This window comes from Pieris brassicae, chromosome 12, assembly GCF_905147105.1.
Source record: "Pieris brassicae chromosome 12, ilPieBrab1.1, whole genome shotgun sequence".
In the NCBI taxonomy this organism is placed as follows: domain Eukaryota; kingdom Metazoa; phylum Arthropoda; class Insecta; order Lepidoptera; family Pieridae; genus Pieris; species Pieris brassicae.
The window spans coordinates 7,401,061-7,422,490 of NC_059676.1; the positions used below are offsets into that span (position 1 = coordinate 7,401,061).

Consider the following 21,430-nt stretch of genomic DNA (forward strand, 5'->3'; position numbering starts at 1 on the left):
CACATATGATGTCATCTATTTGATCTGGCCGAATTCTTTCGACTAACCAAATCAAAATGTGAGCATGCGGTAGGCCTCGTTTTTGCCATTCGATTGAATACATCCAGCATCGAGTATTCCCAAAGACGTGTTGCTTAACAATGTAATTCTTAAGTGACCGAATTTTTTGCCTGAAAACACGTGCGGTGATGTCGTGTCGATCACTTGATGTTTGTCCGGGAAGCAGCAATTGAATAATTTCTATCCATTTCGGATTACATGTAAATGTAATGAATAGATCTGGCCGACCATAATGACGAACATATGTCATTGCATCTTGCGCATATTCATACAACTGGCGCGGGCTACCTATGTATGCCGCCGGTAAAATAGACAATCGACCAACATTTTCTGAAAATCCTTCTGTGCTAATTGCATCGCGTAAATGGATATTGCATTACGGCTTCGCTGTGAAAGATTAGATCCTCTAGGACGCGGCATTGTTATTAAAATGTGCACTCGCATAAAACCACCAAATATAATAACAGTGCCTGAACTTTCGAGACATAGACAACAGCTCAAAGAGTATATAACCACTACGTATGAATAGCTTATCAAGAAAAATCATAGACAACCTATAAAAAGACATTTACACTTTTGTTAACCTGTAGATTTTTTTTCCTTAATCTTATAACCTTTACCAACTGATTTTTTATTCCCTAAATTCCGTTCCTTTCCGATGATTTTATGTTTTTACTGTAGAATAAATCTTAGGTATTATTTTCGGGAATTAAAAATTAAATAATTAATGAATAATTTTCGAAAATTAATGTCTAAAACAAACAAATATAACAGTACCTGAACTTTGTAGACATTTTACAAAAATTAAATTTCTGAACGCACACATGATGTCTTCAGAAAAAAATAAAGTTGAGGCTTAAAGGTCTCAGCAACCAGGCTATAAGCTCCAAAAAAAAAATAGTTGTTACACTATTTGACAGGATTGGACAACAAATGTTTGACATGTAATAAACAAATCAGCATCTATTGAAATGTTTAAGTATTCATTACACATATCCAGTTTTCATTGTTTTTAGATGTATTCTGCTATTCGGGACGGAAACAAATCCAACAAATCAAAAACCATGGCAATCGGTCCAGCCGTTCTCGAGTTATAAGTATTGTAATAAACACGACTTTCTTTTATATATTTATATATATATATATATATATATATATATATATATATATAGAGAGAGAGATTGTGGGTAATAGAAGAAGGTTAAATAGTACTGTTTGTTCTGTTATAAAAATAGTAATAATTTGTGAATATGATAAAAACAAATTAAGAAATGATAAAGGCCTTTATTCCCAAAAGGCCGGCAACGCACATGCAAGCCTTCAAGTCAATAATAATGCCCATGTTATGTATAATATAAATAGATAAATAAATCAATGGCGCTACAACCTTTTTAGGTCTGGGCCTCAGATTTCTCAGATCTGTTTCATGATCATTTGTTAATCTAATAGACAAGTAGGTTTCCTCACAATATTTTCCTTCACAGTTCGAGCGAATGTATAATGCGCACATAGAAAGAAATTCCATTGTTGCACAGCCGGGGTTCGAACCTTCGAACCCAGGGATGAGAGTCGCACGCTGAAGTCACTAGGCCAACACGATACTAAAAGAAACGTAAACTACGTAAAAAGCGTACGTTACTATATAATTCTTATTAATATCTATACATCCAATCATCATTTTCACTTGTCCTTAACTCGTTTGGAACAAGTTTCTTATCATAGCGATAAGTATGCAAACGAACTATTTAAAAAACATATGGAAGACTGAGCTTTGTTGCAAATGTTAGATAATCCAATCAGGCGTAACATACAACAGTTTCTATGCAATGTTCTACTAATAAATACATAAAGGTATCGTAAAGAATATTTATTTATATTATTTTATATTTAAACAAATCAAAAAGACTGTTGTCTGAGATGTAATTTACGACTGTCCATAAAAACCGATGTTCGAACAGATTTTATGACTATGTTAGATTAATTTAATAATTATAAGCGACTATGAAGAATTATAAATACTACAAGCTGAATGTTCCAACGATTTATAATTGCAACTAAACTGAAAGATATTTTACTAACACTGCTATCAAAAATAGTGTAACATAATCATACAAATATAAGAAAACTTGTGTGGCTGATGTCATCGGGTGATTATCGCATGCATGTTGCAAGGCAATTTTTTTAATGGAAACTCGCTGTTGGCCTTAAGGGCCTTTACAGCTCAGCTCGGGCTGTTTTTGCGAGCGTAGCTCGACTTTAATTGGCGGCTGGCGCAAGGGCGTCTCCTGTGAAACTCGAACCGCGGCTTGGGCCGTCGCGGGGTGGTCAATCGCCTGAAGGGCATGAAGGAAGCTCACCGGAGTGAGCGGAGTGCGAAGTAAAGGTCCTCGCCTGCCCCGGTGAAGGCGGTTTTTTACCCTAATCTGTGTTTGGCTATTTTTATTATTATTGGCCGCGCGGGCGGCTTTTAATTTATTGTTAGCTACGGTAATTGGATCGTCCGGATCCGTTAGTGTATGTCGAGGCCTCCTACGCGCCTTTTTTGTCGGGAAGGGGTAGTAATTGATGGACCAATGGATTGGGATGATGTTTAGCCTTGTCGAAGTGGCGTGTGGACGCCAACTTCATCCATTGGGCTATGGTAGGAAGCTTTCCAACTACAAAATTTGTCTAGTGTTATACCTAAAAATACACACTCATTCCTTATTTAAGGCAAACCACATTTCAAATATATATATAACAAGTGTTACGATCGCTAAGCTAAACATCTGCTTTATCAACTCTTAAGAATCTTCGACGATAGCCATCCATATAACACAGTAATGCAAAGTTAAATGCAAAAATATTAAATATATGACAAAAATATTTTCTAATTTCACATCCGTGCCAAAAATCTATCAGCGCCAAGGCCAGCAATTAGCCCGTTCGAAGACCAACTTTACGTTAACTGTATAAATTGATTGCACATTTCTCGTTCACACGGAAATCTATGAGATTCCCGTTACATATTAATAGGCTTGCGAAAACAGTTAAAATGCATGAAACACTTAGTAATAAAATAATACTAAATGTTTGGATAAAACCTAATGACATCGATTACGTCGAGTTACATCATCGGACGTCAAGGCACAATACGCATCAACTTGACACGACTAAGCGTTACTTTAGGTAATTTTTGTAACACCGTGGTGCTAGCTGCCCACTGAAGTATTTATGAATCAATTCGATTCTGGGTCGTTCAAGAAAATAACATACCAATTCCTAAAAGATCTGCAACGAGCAAGCCTCCTATATGTTTGCCACCTGTTACATAAAAAATCAGTATCGATACCGTAATCGAACCTGTTCAAATAAAACTAGAAACTGGGTCACCGTTTTTATAACATCATCTATATTTACCAAGATACGCTAAGCGAAACTTTTTTCATCCGATAAACCACAGACTCATCAGTTCCGAATTCTCGGATATTTGATTGTAAAAGTAGAATAACCATAGTAAAGCGACGCAATCCGATATTTTTTTTGCCACAAATCTTTTATTACATGATGAATTAGTATAGTGTCCCTACCTACAGGGCGTGCAAACATGTTTGTGCACACCACTTAATATAAATAATATTTTTTGTTAGATTAATATCATTGCTAAGTTAATATACATATTAGTTGACTTTTTAAGGCTTTAACCCATGCCAACAATAATTTATTTTAAACAAGTTTTCTCTGGTCAAAAGAAACGTTGGCAAATAACCAGAAAGATCAAACGCGATAAACGGTAATTTCTTAAAAAAAAAAACAAAAACCGCTCTCTATACGAAAACTATTTAGCAAGTAATATGACTAAGCACGTGATAATTTTGGCACATTTTCATTTAAATTCGTATGTTTCGTAAATGTGTCTGTGACCTATGTTAATAAAATATCATAGTATTAGTATATATGTCAATAATTAACCGATCTTTACATTTGTGTTTATTTTCATAAATTTAGAAAGTTTAATAATACGTAATGTTTAAAATAAATACATTTTCATTGGCGTCCGTAAAGCTGAGAAAAATAATTGAGAGTTTTCAACAGTCACCCTTCGAATCTATTGGATTAACAAAGATCGATGGTATTTCTATAAACGATTCAATCACAATTAAATTTTCGTACTTCTTTCTTGAAATTTGAAAGATAATAAAACCTTTATCAATTAAAAAAGAAGTTAGCCATAGACCATGCTTGCTGTAGTGCCTGTTTTATATTTTATTATGACCTAAGAAAGACGCATATCACTTTTAAAAATAACGTGGGGCTGTTCAGCACCACCACACCTGTGGTTAATGATTTAACATCAAATTATATCCTTATATATTATATAATATTATCCTTACCAAAGGCTTGGTCTTCTATTTTAAAAGCATCGGGCATCGACCTTGTCGCGTATTAATATGACTTTGTATATAAAATGGTTGTTGACTCAAAACGACACTACGTCCTAAAGATTCAAAGTCGACCGAAAATAACCAGAAATAAAGACTTTAATACTATTTTATGTGACGTCTCGTAAACAAGGCACTAAAATAAAAAGTTATTATAAGAAATTAAAGCAGAGATCAAGAGTAATCAGGGAATAACAATTAATCACGCGTTTTATGCGCCCGCCGTGTTACGTCGTCATCGAACGATTTTATTGATAAAGTTTGATCAAATATTTGGGCGAAAGCTTGTCTAGTAGATATAGCAAATATACATAGTAGTAGAAAACGAAATCACTCATTTTTTTATTTAAATACTGAATTCATTTCAAATTATTAAAAGTTTCGTATAGATTTCTAATTATTATTATTAGACCTACGAAACAAATGAATAAATGTTACAATATGCCACCATAGAATCACACATTTTCTCCAACATTATTACTGTATCGTTCGCGGTTCACAAGAATAGTATTAGCTTTATGGCCGATAAAATCGTAGCACGCGTGGACCTCTGCTATTCCGTGATGTATACTGATTTCTACTCTCGCAGATGTAAATAGGAGTGATTATCGCTTAACATGTGATTTCGCACTATTCATTCATGGACCGAATGTATTAGTTTTACTGTACGCGTACAAGTAGTAGCTGACATTTCAGCTAGTTTTATTGGTATAAAGATCTTTTAATTTGTAATGAATTAATATATGTTTTATTAGAAACAAACACGCGAATGACTAAGCTGTATTCACATCCTCATGAAGATTTGAAAAACCTTGAACGCTAGTGCTGTTTCACAACTATGGCCAACGCTTGTTGATATCAGACTGTATTTCGGTAGTATATGGGACCTAATGGTCCTTCTTGTTCTTTAGTAATTTTCAAAATCTTTCTTTGAAGATCAAAAACAATACTAATTGTACAGATTTCCTCCCTTGCCTTAACGTTCTTCCACCCTATAGCATTTAACGACGTTCCCCGGATGAACGTAATGTTCCGAAAACGTTTTTTTATGCCCGGATTGTTTTTTGCGTTTAAATGTGCTGTCCTGCAATTGGATAATCCGACCTCGTATGGGTCATTGCACGGAGACATACAATTTGCAATTATAAGGGTCACGTTATAGGAAGAACGGACATTAATATGCAGAACTGAAAATGTTAGGGCAGTAAAACGACAACTAAAGTAAAACAAGAAACGATTTACTTGGAAAAAGTCCGTATGGTCGAGATTTCAGATTTGTTTTTGATGGGTTAAATATTTCTACGAATTTTCTATAGAAATCGAATTAGACGGCTTTTGTACGGGTCAAATTACCAATACAGTGGTATCGTTATAAAACCATTTATACTTTCGTAAACATACTTTCATTATTTAGGACTATCATCAATGTTTTTTTTTAAGTTGTTGTAGCATTAGAAAAAAAATCGTTTGGTAATAAAATACCTTGAACACGTGACTATGTGAAATGCATAAATAGTCGATTATTTATTAATGAAGGATACCTCAAGCTTTATTGATTATGTTTTTACACTATGTTTACATTCATTCCCGAGTCTACTATAATGCACCTATCAGGCCTGGTCTAGATAGCAGGTCACATCAATTTGCATACACTAAATAGGCTATTATGTGTATCTGGCCTATAAGTGTATCGGGTTTAGCCGTGCACCAAGATGCACATTAGCATATTGAACGAAGATAGTTTGCTTACTACAGCCTAAGGGAAACAGCAGGGCTACGACGTTTACGATCTAGACAACTTTGTAAAAGAGCGTTCTTTTGTTTTCATTTAAATTATATTTAGATATGCATTAAAAAATATATGTTCCTCTACTCTTCAACGCATTAAATAAAATAAAAAAAAATCCTTTATTCGAGTACTACACTACACTAAACTACATATGGCATGTACTTCGACGAAGTGAAGGCCTCCTCCAAATTCCTCCAATTGTCTCAATTCTATCTCTGACGACAATTTTTCAACACATATACAATATCATAACAGCTTCATAAGTCATATAAACATTATAACAATGCAAGAACAAAACAGTCCAACCCAAATGTATTGTTATAACATTTTAGATTATATCGTAAAGAATATAAATATAAACTTTTAGCTATATTATTATTAATATCTAAAACTATTAAGTGCTAAAGATCCATTTTGATATCTGAAATTTGATATAGGGAAGGAAATGAAACACCTACTTGTATTTACACATTGTCTATTACAGGACTTTGGCGCCTCTCATTCTAGGAATACATTTATAACCAATGAGTTGAAATTCCAGTCCAACTTTGACACAAAATAATTTTATATTCAAATTATAATTTAAAATATTAGTATAGGTTACATAACGGTTTAACAGCAGCCGTCAACCCTAGCCACGTCCAAGAGAATTAACGATTAGTTTAAATGACTAGATTAATATTCAAGATTATGAATAACAATAACGTTTAGTTATGCAGTTTATAAAACTTAGCTTTATTATAAGCAAGGCGTTCAGCGGTGATTTTTAGTACACAATTATGCATTCGTTTTACTATTGATTAAGGAAACCGTCTCTTGCAAACAACCTGGGAGTTTTCTGTATCTGTCATGTGTTCATTTGTTTTTTCTAATGTCGTCGACTTTGTTGAGTCTTATGCATGTCGCTTTCCTCACAATGCTTCCATAAATAGTATGAGCGAATGTAGAAATCCGCAACATAGATAGTACATGTGTGCACAGCGGAGGATTGCACGGCAGGGGTTCGTAAGTGCTTCTCAGGGATGAGAGTCGAACATTACTGAAATCACTAGGCCAACACTGCTTCAGACTTTCAATACCGAAACTTTCTTAATTATTCGGATAGCTATAACAACTAGTAAATATTATCTATCCCATCATTAGATAGATACAGTTTGTTATGAAAGAGCTGGAAACCCTGACACAGGTATATTTTTTTACTTAAAAGGGTTCCCAAATCTTACACATTGTAATGAAATTGAACTTAAAATGTATAAACATATTTTATTATTTATTATATTATTATACAAATCTTAACTTTTTAATACCACTTCTTGAAAACTCAATCGAGAATGTATTATTATTATGATACTGATTGTCCCGCAAACATCGTTGCAAACACGTATTGCCTTAAGATGTTTTTTTACTAAACCCACCTTTTAGTAGCTACATACCAATGTATGGAACATTTTGCTAAGCTACCCCACAGAGACAGCTTTTCCGAAATAAAAACTTAACTGCTAAGCAAAACTGAGTTTCTTACATTTTTCTGAATTTTCTCAACATAAAAACCTTCGTCAGAGAAAGGAAATGAAATATTCGAATAAGTCTTCAAGTTTTGCGGTTGCTATTTTGCTAACATTTATATTATATAGATTATGAACATTGTTATATTTTCCTTAAAGTATTTTTCCTCTTAAAATGTAATAAATTAGAATGTTGCTTGGCAACGCGCTTTTCTTTGATTTGTATTAAATTCACAAGGTTTCAATTTAATTCATATATCTATAATACATTTTTTTTATAAATAGGTGTTAAATATATGTCACCAATGTTTTTATTAATATTGACAAAACTGCGATAATATTATAATGACATTCCTCTTGCTATGATATGTTGCATGAGAGGCGACTTGAATAATAAACACGAAGATAAAACTACCACTTTTTAATTTAAATACATTATACTTAACTCAAAAGCACATTCTCATTAAAATAAAAAACTTTCTATTATAGAATGCTCTCTATTTATATTTAAATTATTATTATTATTGTAATCAAGAAGTGATGGCAATACTTTCGTTTATCTGATAATTTCATATTCTAAAAAGCTATTGCTAGAAAACGAACTCAAAACGGTCCATTCATCACCAACCGAGCAGCATTCTATACTACGACATATTGTCTTATTTTACAAAACATTTCTAGATCCTTATCTAGTATCATGTATTGCTGAAATTAAATGGATTCCATTTAATGTCACAGGCAACACACAACTCTAATTGAGTTTCCTATGTAAATAGTACGAACACACGCTTTTATTTTGTATCTATACAGACATTGTTCTCTATCCGCGGTTTAATCTCGATGCTATTGTCTAGCGTTACGTTACGTAATTGTTCTTCCTTGTTAGACACTTGATATTTAAAAAATACATACATTTTCACGTATCTCTGGGATAAAAAGTACTTTTAGAGCTACCAGTCATACATACCAACCAAAAATATACATCGTGTAGTGGTGCTTTTTGATAATTAATACAGTTCAATCAAAATCGGAATTTATGATTCCACGTTACTACATACAAAACAATCCTTTCTTAGCTATGTATATAAGTACTTTAAGTTTTTAATGAATATACCAATCAAATATACAGTATTTACAATTTTATTAACCTACATAGTAATAATAAAAATAATTAAAAATTAATAAATATAAAATTGAAACAGATTTAAAAAGTTTAGTCCCTGCGGGTTTGTACCTTTAACGCTGGCAGCATTTTCTCGCTTTATTGCGATACTTATTCGTTCAGCGAGTAAAGCACCAGCTCTGGAGTCGCCGACACTATCTACCAGGCGGCAACTTAACTCTTTAATTAGCGCCTGTGCACTTGAACCCCACGACCCAAGAGCCTCTACTCCAAAGGGACCAAAAAGTAATTTAATATTATATATTTGACACTAAAACTAATTCTAACTTATATGGACCTATTGGTGGTTTATAACAATTGGAGGTCACGTCTCCCAGGGAAGATCCACCTCGCAAAAGATGTCTTGTGAAACGGATCGTGGAAGACTTCGACGGAAATTTTGAATAAATATGCGATGTACGGTGATGAAATGAGACAGGAGTGCTAAACCCAAATAACTCTTCAGTTTCTATGCGAAACCGTTGAATAATAACGTCAATATTTACAAAAATTTGGATGTTAATCAAATTATACTTTATACTAAAATTAAAGTTAAATAATATTAGTTATAATAACTAAGTTACAACAAAGTTTTAAACTGAATCGAAAAGGCCGCGAATTTCACGATATACGGCCACGTTTCAACTTGAAACCGGCAAACTTTTATTGCTGAGTCACTCATAGTCGAGCGTTGAAGTTTGACCGTGTTTTGTTACTGACGATGAGAACACGTGCTTATATAAGTGATACCTTCACAATAAACTCATAAAGCCATCATATATTACAACGCTATATTTGACTGATGCTCTGCTTCTTGGTTAAGCCACCCGAGATATTACGTAACCTAATTTCGCTAACACATGATGAAACTTTGGTACTTTCCTCATAGATCTGAAACTTCAGTATAACTTTATTTTAATTAAAAATGCATTGAACCTGCCACTAATTTCTTATGCCATTTTGCAACAATACGTTGACATAGTTATTAATATGAAGGGTAAATAAAGGCAACGTAAATAGTTGGCCCAGTCGGCCCAGTCCCTTCAGCATGCGACTCTCATACCTGAATTCGCAAATTCTATCCTCAGCCGTGCACCAATACACTTTCGGTATATAAGCGCAATTAACACTCGCTGTGCGTATTATACTGTAACGTAAACCCGTCATGAATGATTTTAAGAAGGAATTTCTTCATTAAATTGAAATGTGGTTTCAAGGAGGCATCAAGCACATACTAGAAAATTTGAATTTATCTAAAGTTACATATCTACCTTATCCTCTTCAATATGAAATATTTAGTCATGCTTTTACAGGGCCTAAATTACCTGTTATAATGTTGTTGGTAACGTTTTCAGGACTGGTTACCCTTTTATTGAAAGTGCAATTAAATTCCTTGTTTTTAATAAACCACAGGCTACCATCTAGTATTGAAGCGTTTTCTTTCTGAAGTAAAATAGACAATTCCTCCTAATTTCGAACATCAGAAAACAACATAGTAACTCCTATTTGGCACAAAGTTACTTCAACTACTCACTTAGCCGCTCAGTTGCTCCGAAACAGCCGTAGCATTAAGCGGGCTTATCGACGGACGTCCGGTACCGGCTTTATCGTAACCTCCGCCATCTTGCGGCGCCATTTTGAATTTATCGAGTCGATTCGGCAAACGATCAAGTTTTACAGATATCCTGCGACACGTCAAAGGTTGTTTGCTTATCTTAATACATCGACCTAGTGGTGCTTATAACTAAAGCCCCACTTCTTTCTGGTCGTATCAGGGGTCTTAAATTTTAATATTCCTAGTTAATTTAAGAGCAATACAGAATATATCCGCGTTACAGAAATACTATATGTATCAAATAGGTATTAATATGAAGAATACAAGAAACACAACAAATATACAACATAGCACACTATTCGTAACAATCAACTTAAAAGCTTTATGTACACGCCTATTTATTTAGGAAGCGACCTGTTGCTATGGCAACAAGTTTAGCGCTCATTACGCGTCATTAAGCGCCAATGGCTTGATTTGGTTACGCCTTGCACGCGTCGTGATTCAGAGAACATTAATTTGATTTATGCGAAAGCTCCTTCATCCGTAGCTATTTGGTTCATATAGTTACATTTAAGTACGTAAAAATAAACACATGTACAGTATAATATTAACATATATATGGCAATTTAGATAGTAGTAGATATAACATTTGCATATAACCCACAACGACTAATTAGTGATTTAGCGAAATAACTATTTAATTATAGTAATCGAAAATTGTTAAAATGAAATAGGTTCTAACCTCACTTTGTATAGAACTCATGTAGACAGATACGTTCTAGTCGTAAGTCAATAAAACTCACATTCACAAAGAGTAGTGTTCACATAAATCAAGAACGCGGACAAGATTTCCGCATGCAACTCAAATAAAAGTAAGAAACGCGCGAGTGGGTATAACGAGCTGTTAGCGACAAGTTCAGCCAATCGGATGTTATGATTCACTGGTTAATATACTTTTCATGTCAGTGGACAAGTTTTTGTTGAGTTCTCTTTACTGTATTCAAGTATGCAACAATATTACAGTAAGATTCACAAGAATGTTTTATGTTATTATAAAGCATAAGTTAAAATTAATAATTCGGATTTTATGAAAAGAGCGTATCCAAATCTTAAAACGTTGGCGACGTTTGCTCCTTATTCCATAAAAACAGTTTACAAACGGATGTTTGGCCAACGTTGCTTTTAGGGTTTACCTCAGTTGCGTTCTTAGTATGACACCAGCCAACATTATGACACGTTTTTTTAACTAAATGAAACATTATTAGTAATACATTTGAATGTTTGTCGAAGGTTTATTCGATAAACGAAGATTACTTTAAATATCAATCATAAAAACCCATTTCATGTAAATCAATGTTCCAATATTATATGACGTTTCATTTCATTTCCTTTGCTTGTCAGTAGGCACATTATCATATGGCAAGAAAATATATATACATAGGTTTATGAAACCATAAGCAAACGTCGCTTTGAGGTTAACGAATGAGCGACGTCCGCGTCGGCAATTTGTCATAGTGACATAGGGTCCAGGCTTTATAGATTGTCACAGATAATTTATTTGGCATAATATAACAATAATACTTTGTCTTACTCGACGGCAGATGATCGATTCCTTAATGTGATGGTATATCATAGTTAGCTTCTTACCATGTAGAACAAAGCATAGTATTTTTTTTCAAAAGTCTAACTCGAACTCTTTTACTAAATAAGCGCCAAATTTATATGATTAAATATTAAGTAATATCAATTCTTGTCGGTTAATAGTTATTTCTAAACAATTGCCCTCCTTTTAATTTAATTATGTTCACTTTTTACATTATGTGCAACGAAGTGTTAATAAATAAATAATATAGGTACATAGATAATTTGTTATCATTCAAATTAATAACTTCAGAAACGCAATAAACTAATATTTATGACAGCGGAAATTGTCTCGTTAAAGCTAATAGCGTGGTTACCCCAGCAAATGCTTACTTTAAGGCAATAAAAACAGCGTTGACAAATAAAAGCCTACTCGGTCGGGTAACTTATTATTTTATATTTCAGTCTTTTTCCCTGACAAAACAGAAACAACGACATTAAAGAACACTTTACGCAAAATAACACTGAACATATGAAAATTGAGAGAAAAATAACTATTTCGCAAAATTATATTTTTAATAAAAAGGTATTCACACAAACTCAGCTTAGTAATGGAGGAAAAAATATATGCTCTTAATAATACTATATTTATTTGAATGACAACATTTTTTTGTTAGTAACCCACGTTCGTAGCTTAAGATTTTGTCAAGGTCAAGGTTTCGCGATAACCAGAAGGTCCTAGGTTCGCATTTGCAGTGTGTCACAATAAGCGACTCAGAACTCAGACATACAGCTGACTTTCTTGAATATAAAGAAATACCTATATTTGTTTGATTATGTATGTTTTCCCTAATTAATGTCTTATATGTTTTATGTTTCGTGTGTATTTTTTATATTTGGTGAATTTAAAAAATATATATAAATAGAAACGAAAATCTCTTCCCTACACGCCAATAAAGTGTCTGGTATTTCAAACTTTCCGGTGAGCTTTACATACACCTAAAAAATAATACCCTATTAAAATAACTAGTTACCAAGCTAAATATAATAAAACCAAACATTGTTCAACAATGTGTGCAGATTAAACATAAAACTGCGCATGTGGCTGTGGCTAAACTATTTAATCGTCTCTTCGAGTTCGTTTATAGTCCATTTCGATAATATAGCTATGAGAAGGGGACTATTTATAGATGGAAGTGTGTATGTCATAATACATTTGTAAAAATACTGTTTATAATTTATGCAACATCACAGAGAAATCTTTCACAACACAAAGTGTATTGTGAATATAATCGATGAAAAGCACATGTGCTATCTTCCTTATAAGATTTCAATTAAAAAACTAAAGTAAGCAAGGGCATTCAATAGACATGATCTGGTATGACACACAATCAACAGAATGCAAAAATTAATGTTATTCACTAAAAAGACCTAAGATTTATATACATTTAGCCCCCTTGTAAGCTATAGACATCAGAATTCATACAATACGCAAACAAACGTTATTAATAAACGATTTCCAAGATAATTTTCATAACAAAACCTCAATAAACAAAAAGAACTGTCTTTATATTTTGTCATCGCTCACAATGAAAAGCTCTGAATATATAACACGTTTCCATACAATAACATTCGCAAATAAAACTCGCGCAACAGTTGTCCTCTATATAACGGTGTAACTATAATAGATAACTGAGTATTCATATGTTAAATGTATAAACTTTTTCATACCTCTTTTGGAAAAGCTTATGTTGGAAATGATGTTATGAAATGTTTAGTAGTACTACTAACCAGTTTATCGAGCAGTGTTGGCCTAGTAGCTTAAGCGTGCGCCTTAACACTGAGGTGCTGCATTCGATTTAATGGACCATCTGATACTTCTATGTGTACTTCTCTATGATTAATGCACCATGAGCAAATCGGCATGTCTCAAGGCCTGTATTCACTTTGATTAGTGCAGGTGTGTGGTGCAAGTAGTGTCCAATTCCAGTTTAGTGGCTCTGTTAAGCAACTTCAGTTGTTGATAGCTGTCGATCAGCAAGTTTGGACGAACAACGAGAAGCGCACTTGCAATTAAGAAGTACTGAAAGAAGTATTAAACGCGGTTCTATCTGAAACCGAAGAAGCTTTGGAAGCTGAACTTGCAAGACCAAGAAAAGTATGAGTTCGAAAATGGATTAATAGAAGACCCATGCATGGCGCAAGCCACCGACTCTTTAAGGAATTTGCTGCTGATGATACGACGCTACTATATTCTAGACGCTAGAATATTACTTTGCTCTCTGGTTGATCGAAGAATCCTGCAGCCTGTGTTTTTGCAGGCACGCTGCGAGTGCGGGGGAACGGTTGTTCACTACACGGGACGTGGCTACTCGCAAAAACATAGAACACGCATCTAATTACGTCACTACGCAGCCAAGTAATCACCAACACTAATAAGTCGCTGTTCACACTTATTTTCTCCTAATCAGCTGTTCAGTCTTCAATAACCACTAATCAAAGTGAATATAGGCCTTTAGTCCCGAAAGGATGACATGTATGTGGAAGGCTCAAGTATATGTCTATAAAAAACGGATTCAATCAAAGTCTATATCGAGTTGAAGCTACTGGACTACTAATCTATTTAAAAAAGTTTTTTTTTTCTTATACGATTACAAAATGATTCCCACAGATAAGATTTTTTATATCAATATAACTAAACAAACGATATCGTACAAGTAAGCGTATATTCAAAGTAATAAAACATTATAACAAACAACTTATATATTATTAATAACTGGTGAGGATATAACAATGAATACTAAAAGGTTTTAAATGTAAAATAATTATAAGTTTATAATAATACATAGCTTCAATCCGGTTAAAAAGTGTTTTCTTTCAATTTGTTATGTATTCAGAATCAATCATTAAGAATTAACTAACGGTAACAGAAGCCTTAATCCAAGTAACGATTTAAATAACTTTACAAAAGATCAAATTTAGTAAATGTAAAAGAAAAATTCATTACTACCGACTTAGTTATAAGCTGTTATTTGGTATTTATTTTCGTAACATTGAGTTGCATCGTTTCATAGATACATAACTATAACTCTATAACAGATAATTCAATTCACGACTCGACTACAATGTCCTTCCTCTATAAATGTAACGATTTGTAGCAACTACAACTGGTATTTTGGGTTCTATTTATAACCAATCAAACATGCTAGAAGTTGTAACGCCTAAAATATGTAAAGCGTGTTTAGATTAAGCCTATCTTTAAAAAAGCTAATAATTAGCATGGACTCTTACTTAGCAAGCATTTAGTAAATTCTTAGTTCAGAAGGACTATAAATTCAAATCCTAATATTACCGTGAGCCACGGCTTGCTTTAGATTTAATAAATTCATATATACTGATAACTACTTACCACAGTGATAGGATATGCTGGATTGATGATAGTGTAGAGCAGGATGTGATTAGGTCTGGCCGGAGGCTCTCTTTTACGCCTAGGCTCTGCTGACATATAGTTGTTGCCATTACTCTGTAACAATAGAAGACAATGAGTGAATAGAATCCAAACATATTAGTGAGTCGCAATTGATGTCTATAATATACACATTGCTAATTGAGCCCTTGTCCGTGTTGATCGATTTCTATTTTTTTGTAAAGTACTGGACAGACCTCTGGCCGTAATGCCACTGGATGTTAAGTAACATGCAGCCTATTGGACGGCAAGCCTGTCCATGGAGATGCATATTTAGCTGTTTGAATGAAAGTGGGCAAGGAGTTCTATTCCTTCGCTGTTTTCCCAAGAAACGACTATACAAACTGTGTAGTGCCGCACTTGGGGATACCAACAATGAGAGGGCGTAACTCCAGCGTGCTTCTAGAGAAGGGAAGTTTGAAAGGGGATGACGGAATCAAGTTGTGTAGTTCCAAGGGTCATTCTCCAGAGTGCAATCTATACAATACTCAAAGGCACAAAACGAAACGGAACGTGATACAACTCACGTGGATTTTAGTATAAATATAGAATATTCATATATATTAGACAATAAATACAGACTAGCATTTTAAAAACTCATTAACGTCGGAATAAATTAATAAACAAAAACAACAACGGTGATTTAATAAAATTTCCCCACTAAAGAATGAATAAACCTCCTGTATTGTCTACAGGCTGCTCTAATTAATGTAATACCAAGTTATTATACAGGATGTATGCAAGTGATAAACTGCCTTCCGAAAAGCTTATTTAAGTAGGTGGATATTTATTGCATCGCCGCGCTTACATTCACTATTACTGTGTAAATTTTCAAGTAGGATTTTATCAAGTACATAAATTTTAAGAGAACGTCTCGTTATAAATTAATACACATTTCTGTATATAAAGCACAATTTATCATATGTGATAAATTTCAATCATTTCATTAATAAGGGTTACAAAAATACAAATATAGAACATTTTTTATACAATTTCCTTTGTAACAGTTGAAGTTAAGTTCAGTAACGTTGTCAAGGCTAATCGTAGTTTAAAAAATTACACAACCTTTGTATAACAGAGTAAATTAAATCATCGAACAGGGACGTCGAAAATTGTAGGCACGCGAGGGTTAAACAGAAATTAATAACAACAAACAGCGCAGCTATCGCGCAAACAAACGTAATAAGACGTAGCGGCATGAATATTCATCATCACGACAGTGGGAGGGTTAAGTAGGGCACAAGAAATAGGCGAGTCTGTTCATTGGACCCAAAGACCAAATAATGCTATGAACCCTAGATAATTGCTAATATTTATACACTCGTATATCATCTAAAAGGAACAAATATAAATTAACTGTATGTTGATATTCAAATTGTTTTATTGCTGAACCAGATTTAACTACCTTAAGCCGACAGAAACGAAGCCGTCATGCTTGGGTAGTAAGAGTATCGCTTGTCAATCGTCTTATAGCTTGCACCACTGAAGCGGATAAGATCTCCAAGAAAACGACTAGCGTTATTCCAACTCAATGTAATTTAGTTAAAGTTCAAATTAGCCCAGGACGGGTTCAGAATATTAACTGAGACACTGATTTCGCAGTGCTCAACTCGCGGGACTCACGGGAGGAGCACTACTCACAATGTTCACAAGTTTCTTAATGATCTTTAGACATGAAAACAAGCTTTTTATTCACCCTTAATTTTACAATGACTATTTATGACTTAGGAGTATAGGAAACTCGGTTAATAATGTTAATATTTATTTTGAGAGTAATTTCCCTATTGGGTAAGTGCCTTCTGCATTGCCTTCCGAGTAGTCTGTTATTAGTTTGGTGCAGCCGGAACATCAACCAGATCAGCCGACCGTCTTCTAACGCGTCTTCCCAAACTGGGACCCGTCGCCGTGGGGGCCGTCGTTCGTAGCGTTTATCGTTGGTCTGTGAGTCTAAGAAACTTGCCCACCTTGACGTCAAACTGTCTTGTCTTGTTTATAATAATGATACCACACTACTTCTGATAACTGTTTCTGATGCTGTCGAATATTTTTTAAGTGGGGTTAAAGGCAGTTATATTTTTTTAAATAAAACTCGCCTACAGTGTTATTTTATGACACCTTGTTCATTTAGATCTTACATTATGAAAATACGACCATCTTGATAACATTTTTGTAGAGCTTTTCGTGAGTCAAGAAATTTCATTTCATTTAAGTACTTCAAGATTCTGTTTCATGTAAAATGCGAATTTGTTTAAAATTATAGAATAAAATATCGTTGCTTATTTATAATAAATAAAATAGTCATATGTATATCTCTTAAAATATCTTATACTTTTCAAAGTCAAAGTCAAAATAACTTTATTCATATAGATAAACAAGTACGAACATCATAAAATAAGTTAGATTAATTCTAAATTTACATCTCTCATTTCCCAGGAATACCTACTTCAGTTATTTTCTATTTCAAACGTAGTTTCAAACTGAAATTATTTTATTTTTAACATTTTTTTTACGCTCTTTTCTTGAAGGACCCTAAGTCGAATTGGTTCGGAAATACTTCAGTGGGCAGCTGGTTCCACATAGTGGTGGTGCGCGGCAAAAACTGCCTTAGAAAACGCTCAGTTGTGGAACGAAACTATAGAATAATACTTATAATAAACGAAAATATAGAATATATAACACATGCCATGTACCTACTCCATTACTAATTAAACGCATAAGATATATAACTCAAAGATAAAACTATATCGGGTTGATAAATAAAGAATGCTCGCTATCTTGCCTAAGAAAAATTGTCACGACAAAGCATAATCTCAGAGTCTGGTCAGAACTATACAAATACATGTCCTTTAAATTACAGATTCATTTTCTGTTATTAGTAGATTTGAAATGTTAACACATTAAACAACAATCGCACCCGAACATAATCCGCTATCACAATACAAAACTAAGTTCTTAGATTAACATCTGTGACAATAAGGTTGTAGTGTTACGAACTTATATAGAGATTAATGTTTATTTCTTTCAGTATGAAAAATTATGTAAATGTTTATATGAGAGCATTGTTGGCCAAGTGTCTTCAGCGTACGGTCGTAGAGGTCGTAGGTACGATCCCCGGCTGTGCACCAATTGACTTTCTTTCTATGTGCGCATTTGACATTCGCTCGAATGATGAACGAAAACATCGTGAAGAAACCGATTTGCCTTAGACCCAAAAAGTCGACGACGTGCGTCAGGCACAGAAGGCTGATTGCCTTTTAGACTAACCAATGATCATGAAACAGATATAGATATCTGAGTCCCAGAGCTAAAAATGTTGTAGCGCCATTGATATAAATGTTTATAAGTTCAAACCTTACTTAAACTACATATAAATTATTAATAATGTATTTTATACAGAAAAATTTTTACTCATTAGGAGAGTGATGTGTTTAACCTGCATATCCGAAGGTTGATATATTGTGTACTTACATCTAGAATCATCTCTTCATTGACAAGTCGGGTTTTAGTATTCCAGCTAGCTTTACTGTTTGTTCTCAGTACTGTAATAAATTCAAACAACAGCAAACTATAATTGCGGATTACGAGACGTCAAGATTACCGGCTTATTACGGCTTAATAATGCGTTACGTTTGTTTATACAACAAGTCCGAAAAGCTATGTATTTCTAAGGTTTCTACTATTACACATAGATGAGATTATTTTAAGCTTATAATTCAAAAATCGGCCTACGATTTTTTTATGTCTCGTATAATATTTTTAATTTAGCTCAAGATTTTACGACAGCGTGAGTAAGCTGTTCTTAAGGGACACCACGTTCATTTCTATGAAATTTAAGGCAACCGATTGAAAACCTTCAAAATGTTTATAAAAATTTCAAACATCTTTTAAATTTGTTTTTGATGTCAACTACCCTTTTAAACCGTTTTTATGAAATATTTACGTTAAATCAAATATCTACCTTTGAAACGAATTATTTCATCAACGAAATACTCAAAAACTGGACCAAAATAAGACTAAAACACTCACCCTTGACACGTCTTAAAGCTTACAATATTTGACTCGAAGACACCTTGTAGCATTCTGAGATAAGCTAATTTAAACTCTATTTCATAGCAGAAATGCGCTATTTTTCTTTAATCTAATTCAGCCAGTCACGTTGCGTCCCGGTATTTTGCTGTACATGCAATTTCTGTCTCAAATTTAAGAGGATAAAATTTAAAATTGCTTGTTCAGTTCATACATTTATTTGACACGCGAATATTAGCCTTGATTGTATGTAATACGGTATAAAATTGTCTAAATGTCGCAGAATTGTTTGACTTCAACGTACGCCTCGCTAGTTGACAGCAATTGTATTAAATAGGATTATAGCGAAATATAAAATTGCACGCTACGATAAAAGTACTTAGTAATTTTCTTCTTGAAAAAAAGCAATTCTTAACTCAAAACAATTAAAGTAAGTCTTAAATCTAGTTTAGGTTTTAGATTAATATCGAAACAAAAATGTCTTATATTTCTGGCAAGTAAATGGCTTGTGCTCATGACTCTCGTGCCAATTTGAACATGAAATCATTACAAAACATTTTATTGTTTAGGTTAAGGGCTTTAGAAACCTTTATAAAATATATCATTCTTAGATAAAACTTAAAAGTATTGTATGAACTACGAATTAAACGTAATCTATCGTTACGTAATATATTTATAAAAGATATTTCTATTTCTAATAGTATATCTGTAATAGATATTTAAACACATCTTTAAGTTTCATGATCATTTATTAATCTAACAGGTAAGTAGGTGATCAGCATTCTGCGACTGACGCAAGCCGTCGTTTTTTTGGGTCTAAGACAAGCCGGTTTCCCCACGATTTTTTTTTTCCTTCACCGTTAGAGCGAATGTTAAATGCGCACATAGAAAGAAGCACAGCCGGAGATCGAACCTTCGACCACAGGGATGAGAGTCGCACGCGGAAGCCACTAGGCCAACACTGCGCGAAATAAATGGCGACTAAAATTAATCACAAATTACAAGTTACAGTCCCTCTTTGGTGTACAAAAAATAAACTCAATATCCTATACAATTCTCCGTAAATAATTGAACCAGAATTTTCGGTATAAACCTTAATTTCGCTTAAAAAAACATCCAGTTGCCCGATAAACGAATGCAACTTAAAACCGATGAAAAAGTAAAGTGCGGGTTAATTAACCGGTAACTCTACACGGTGCCTCGTTACCGTTGAATTATGAAGAGACGCCCCAATTTTGCACCTCCATTCAATTCTTTCGCAATTTAGATTTATAATCAGCGAATATGTGCCATCTCTATTATTTAAATGCATATTAAAAAATTAAAAAAAAATCACTCATTATGTATTTTTGCGAATTCCACTTAAAATAGACTGTATTTATCAGCTACGCGATAAAAATTCTTATTTTGACAAAAGTGTTAATTTATGATTCGGGTTTACATAGTTAAAACAAACCACTACATATTTCAGTAAAAATATTTTTAATAAACAAATTTCCACAATTTAAATTTACACATTATCATGATGGTGAAAACAGAACAAAATTGTATCAAATTGGGCGTAAAAATGTCGCCAACACAAAGCAATTACAGTATACTAACGCTTGCAGTTAGGGAGCGATTCACCGAAATATGTATGGATATGGATTAAGTCCTCATACTCGTTAGTTAATAATAAGTTTCAAAAAGTGATATGACTACAAAGCTTTAAAATAAATTTAAAAATATACAATTGGAAAGGCTAGTTTCATTATATATAAAACTTTACTAGGTATATATATGCCACATACCCATTGAATTTGTTATCTGAAAGGAGTATTATGTTTCTTCGTAAGACCGCCATGGCGGTCTAGGATCTCAGCATC

General features: G+C 33.5%; 1 protein-coding gene across 3 annotated transcripts in view; it reads right to left on the reverse strand.

Moving 5' to 3' along the window:
- LOC123717055 (heterogeneous nuclear ribonucleoprotein L-like) overlaps positions 1-21,430 on the reverse strand; it is a 203,892-nt gene that overhangs the window by 134,205 nt on the left and 48,257 nt on the right. For all 3 annotated transcript variants that reach the window (XM_045672823.1, XM_045672824.1, XM_045672825.1), the window contains exon 2: positions 15,483-15,596. In XM_045672823.1, the coding sequence (XP_045528779.1) occupies positions 15,483-15,596 (114 nt within the window). The remainder of the gene's footprint in view (positions 1-15,482; positions 15,597-21,430) is intronic.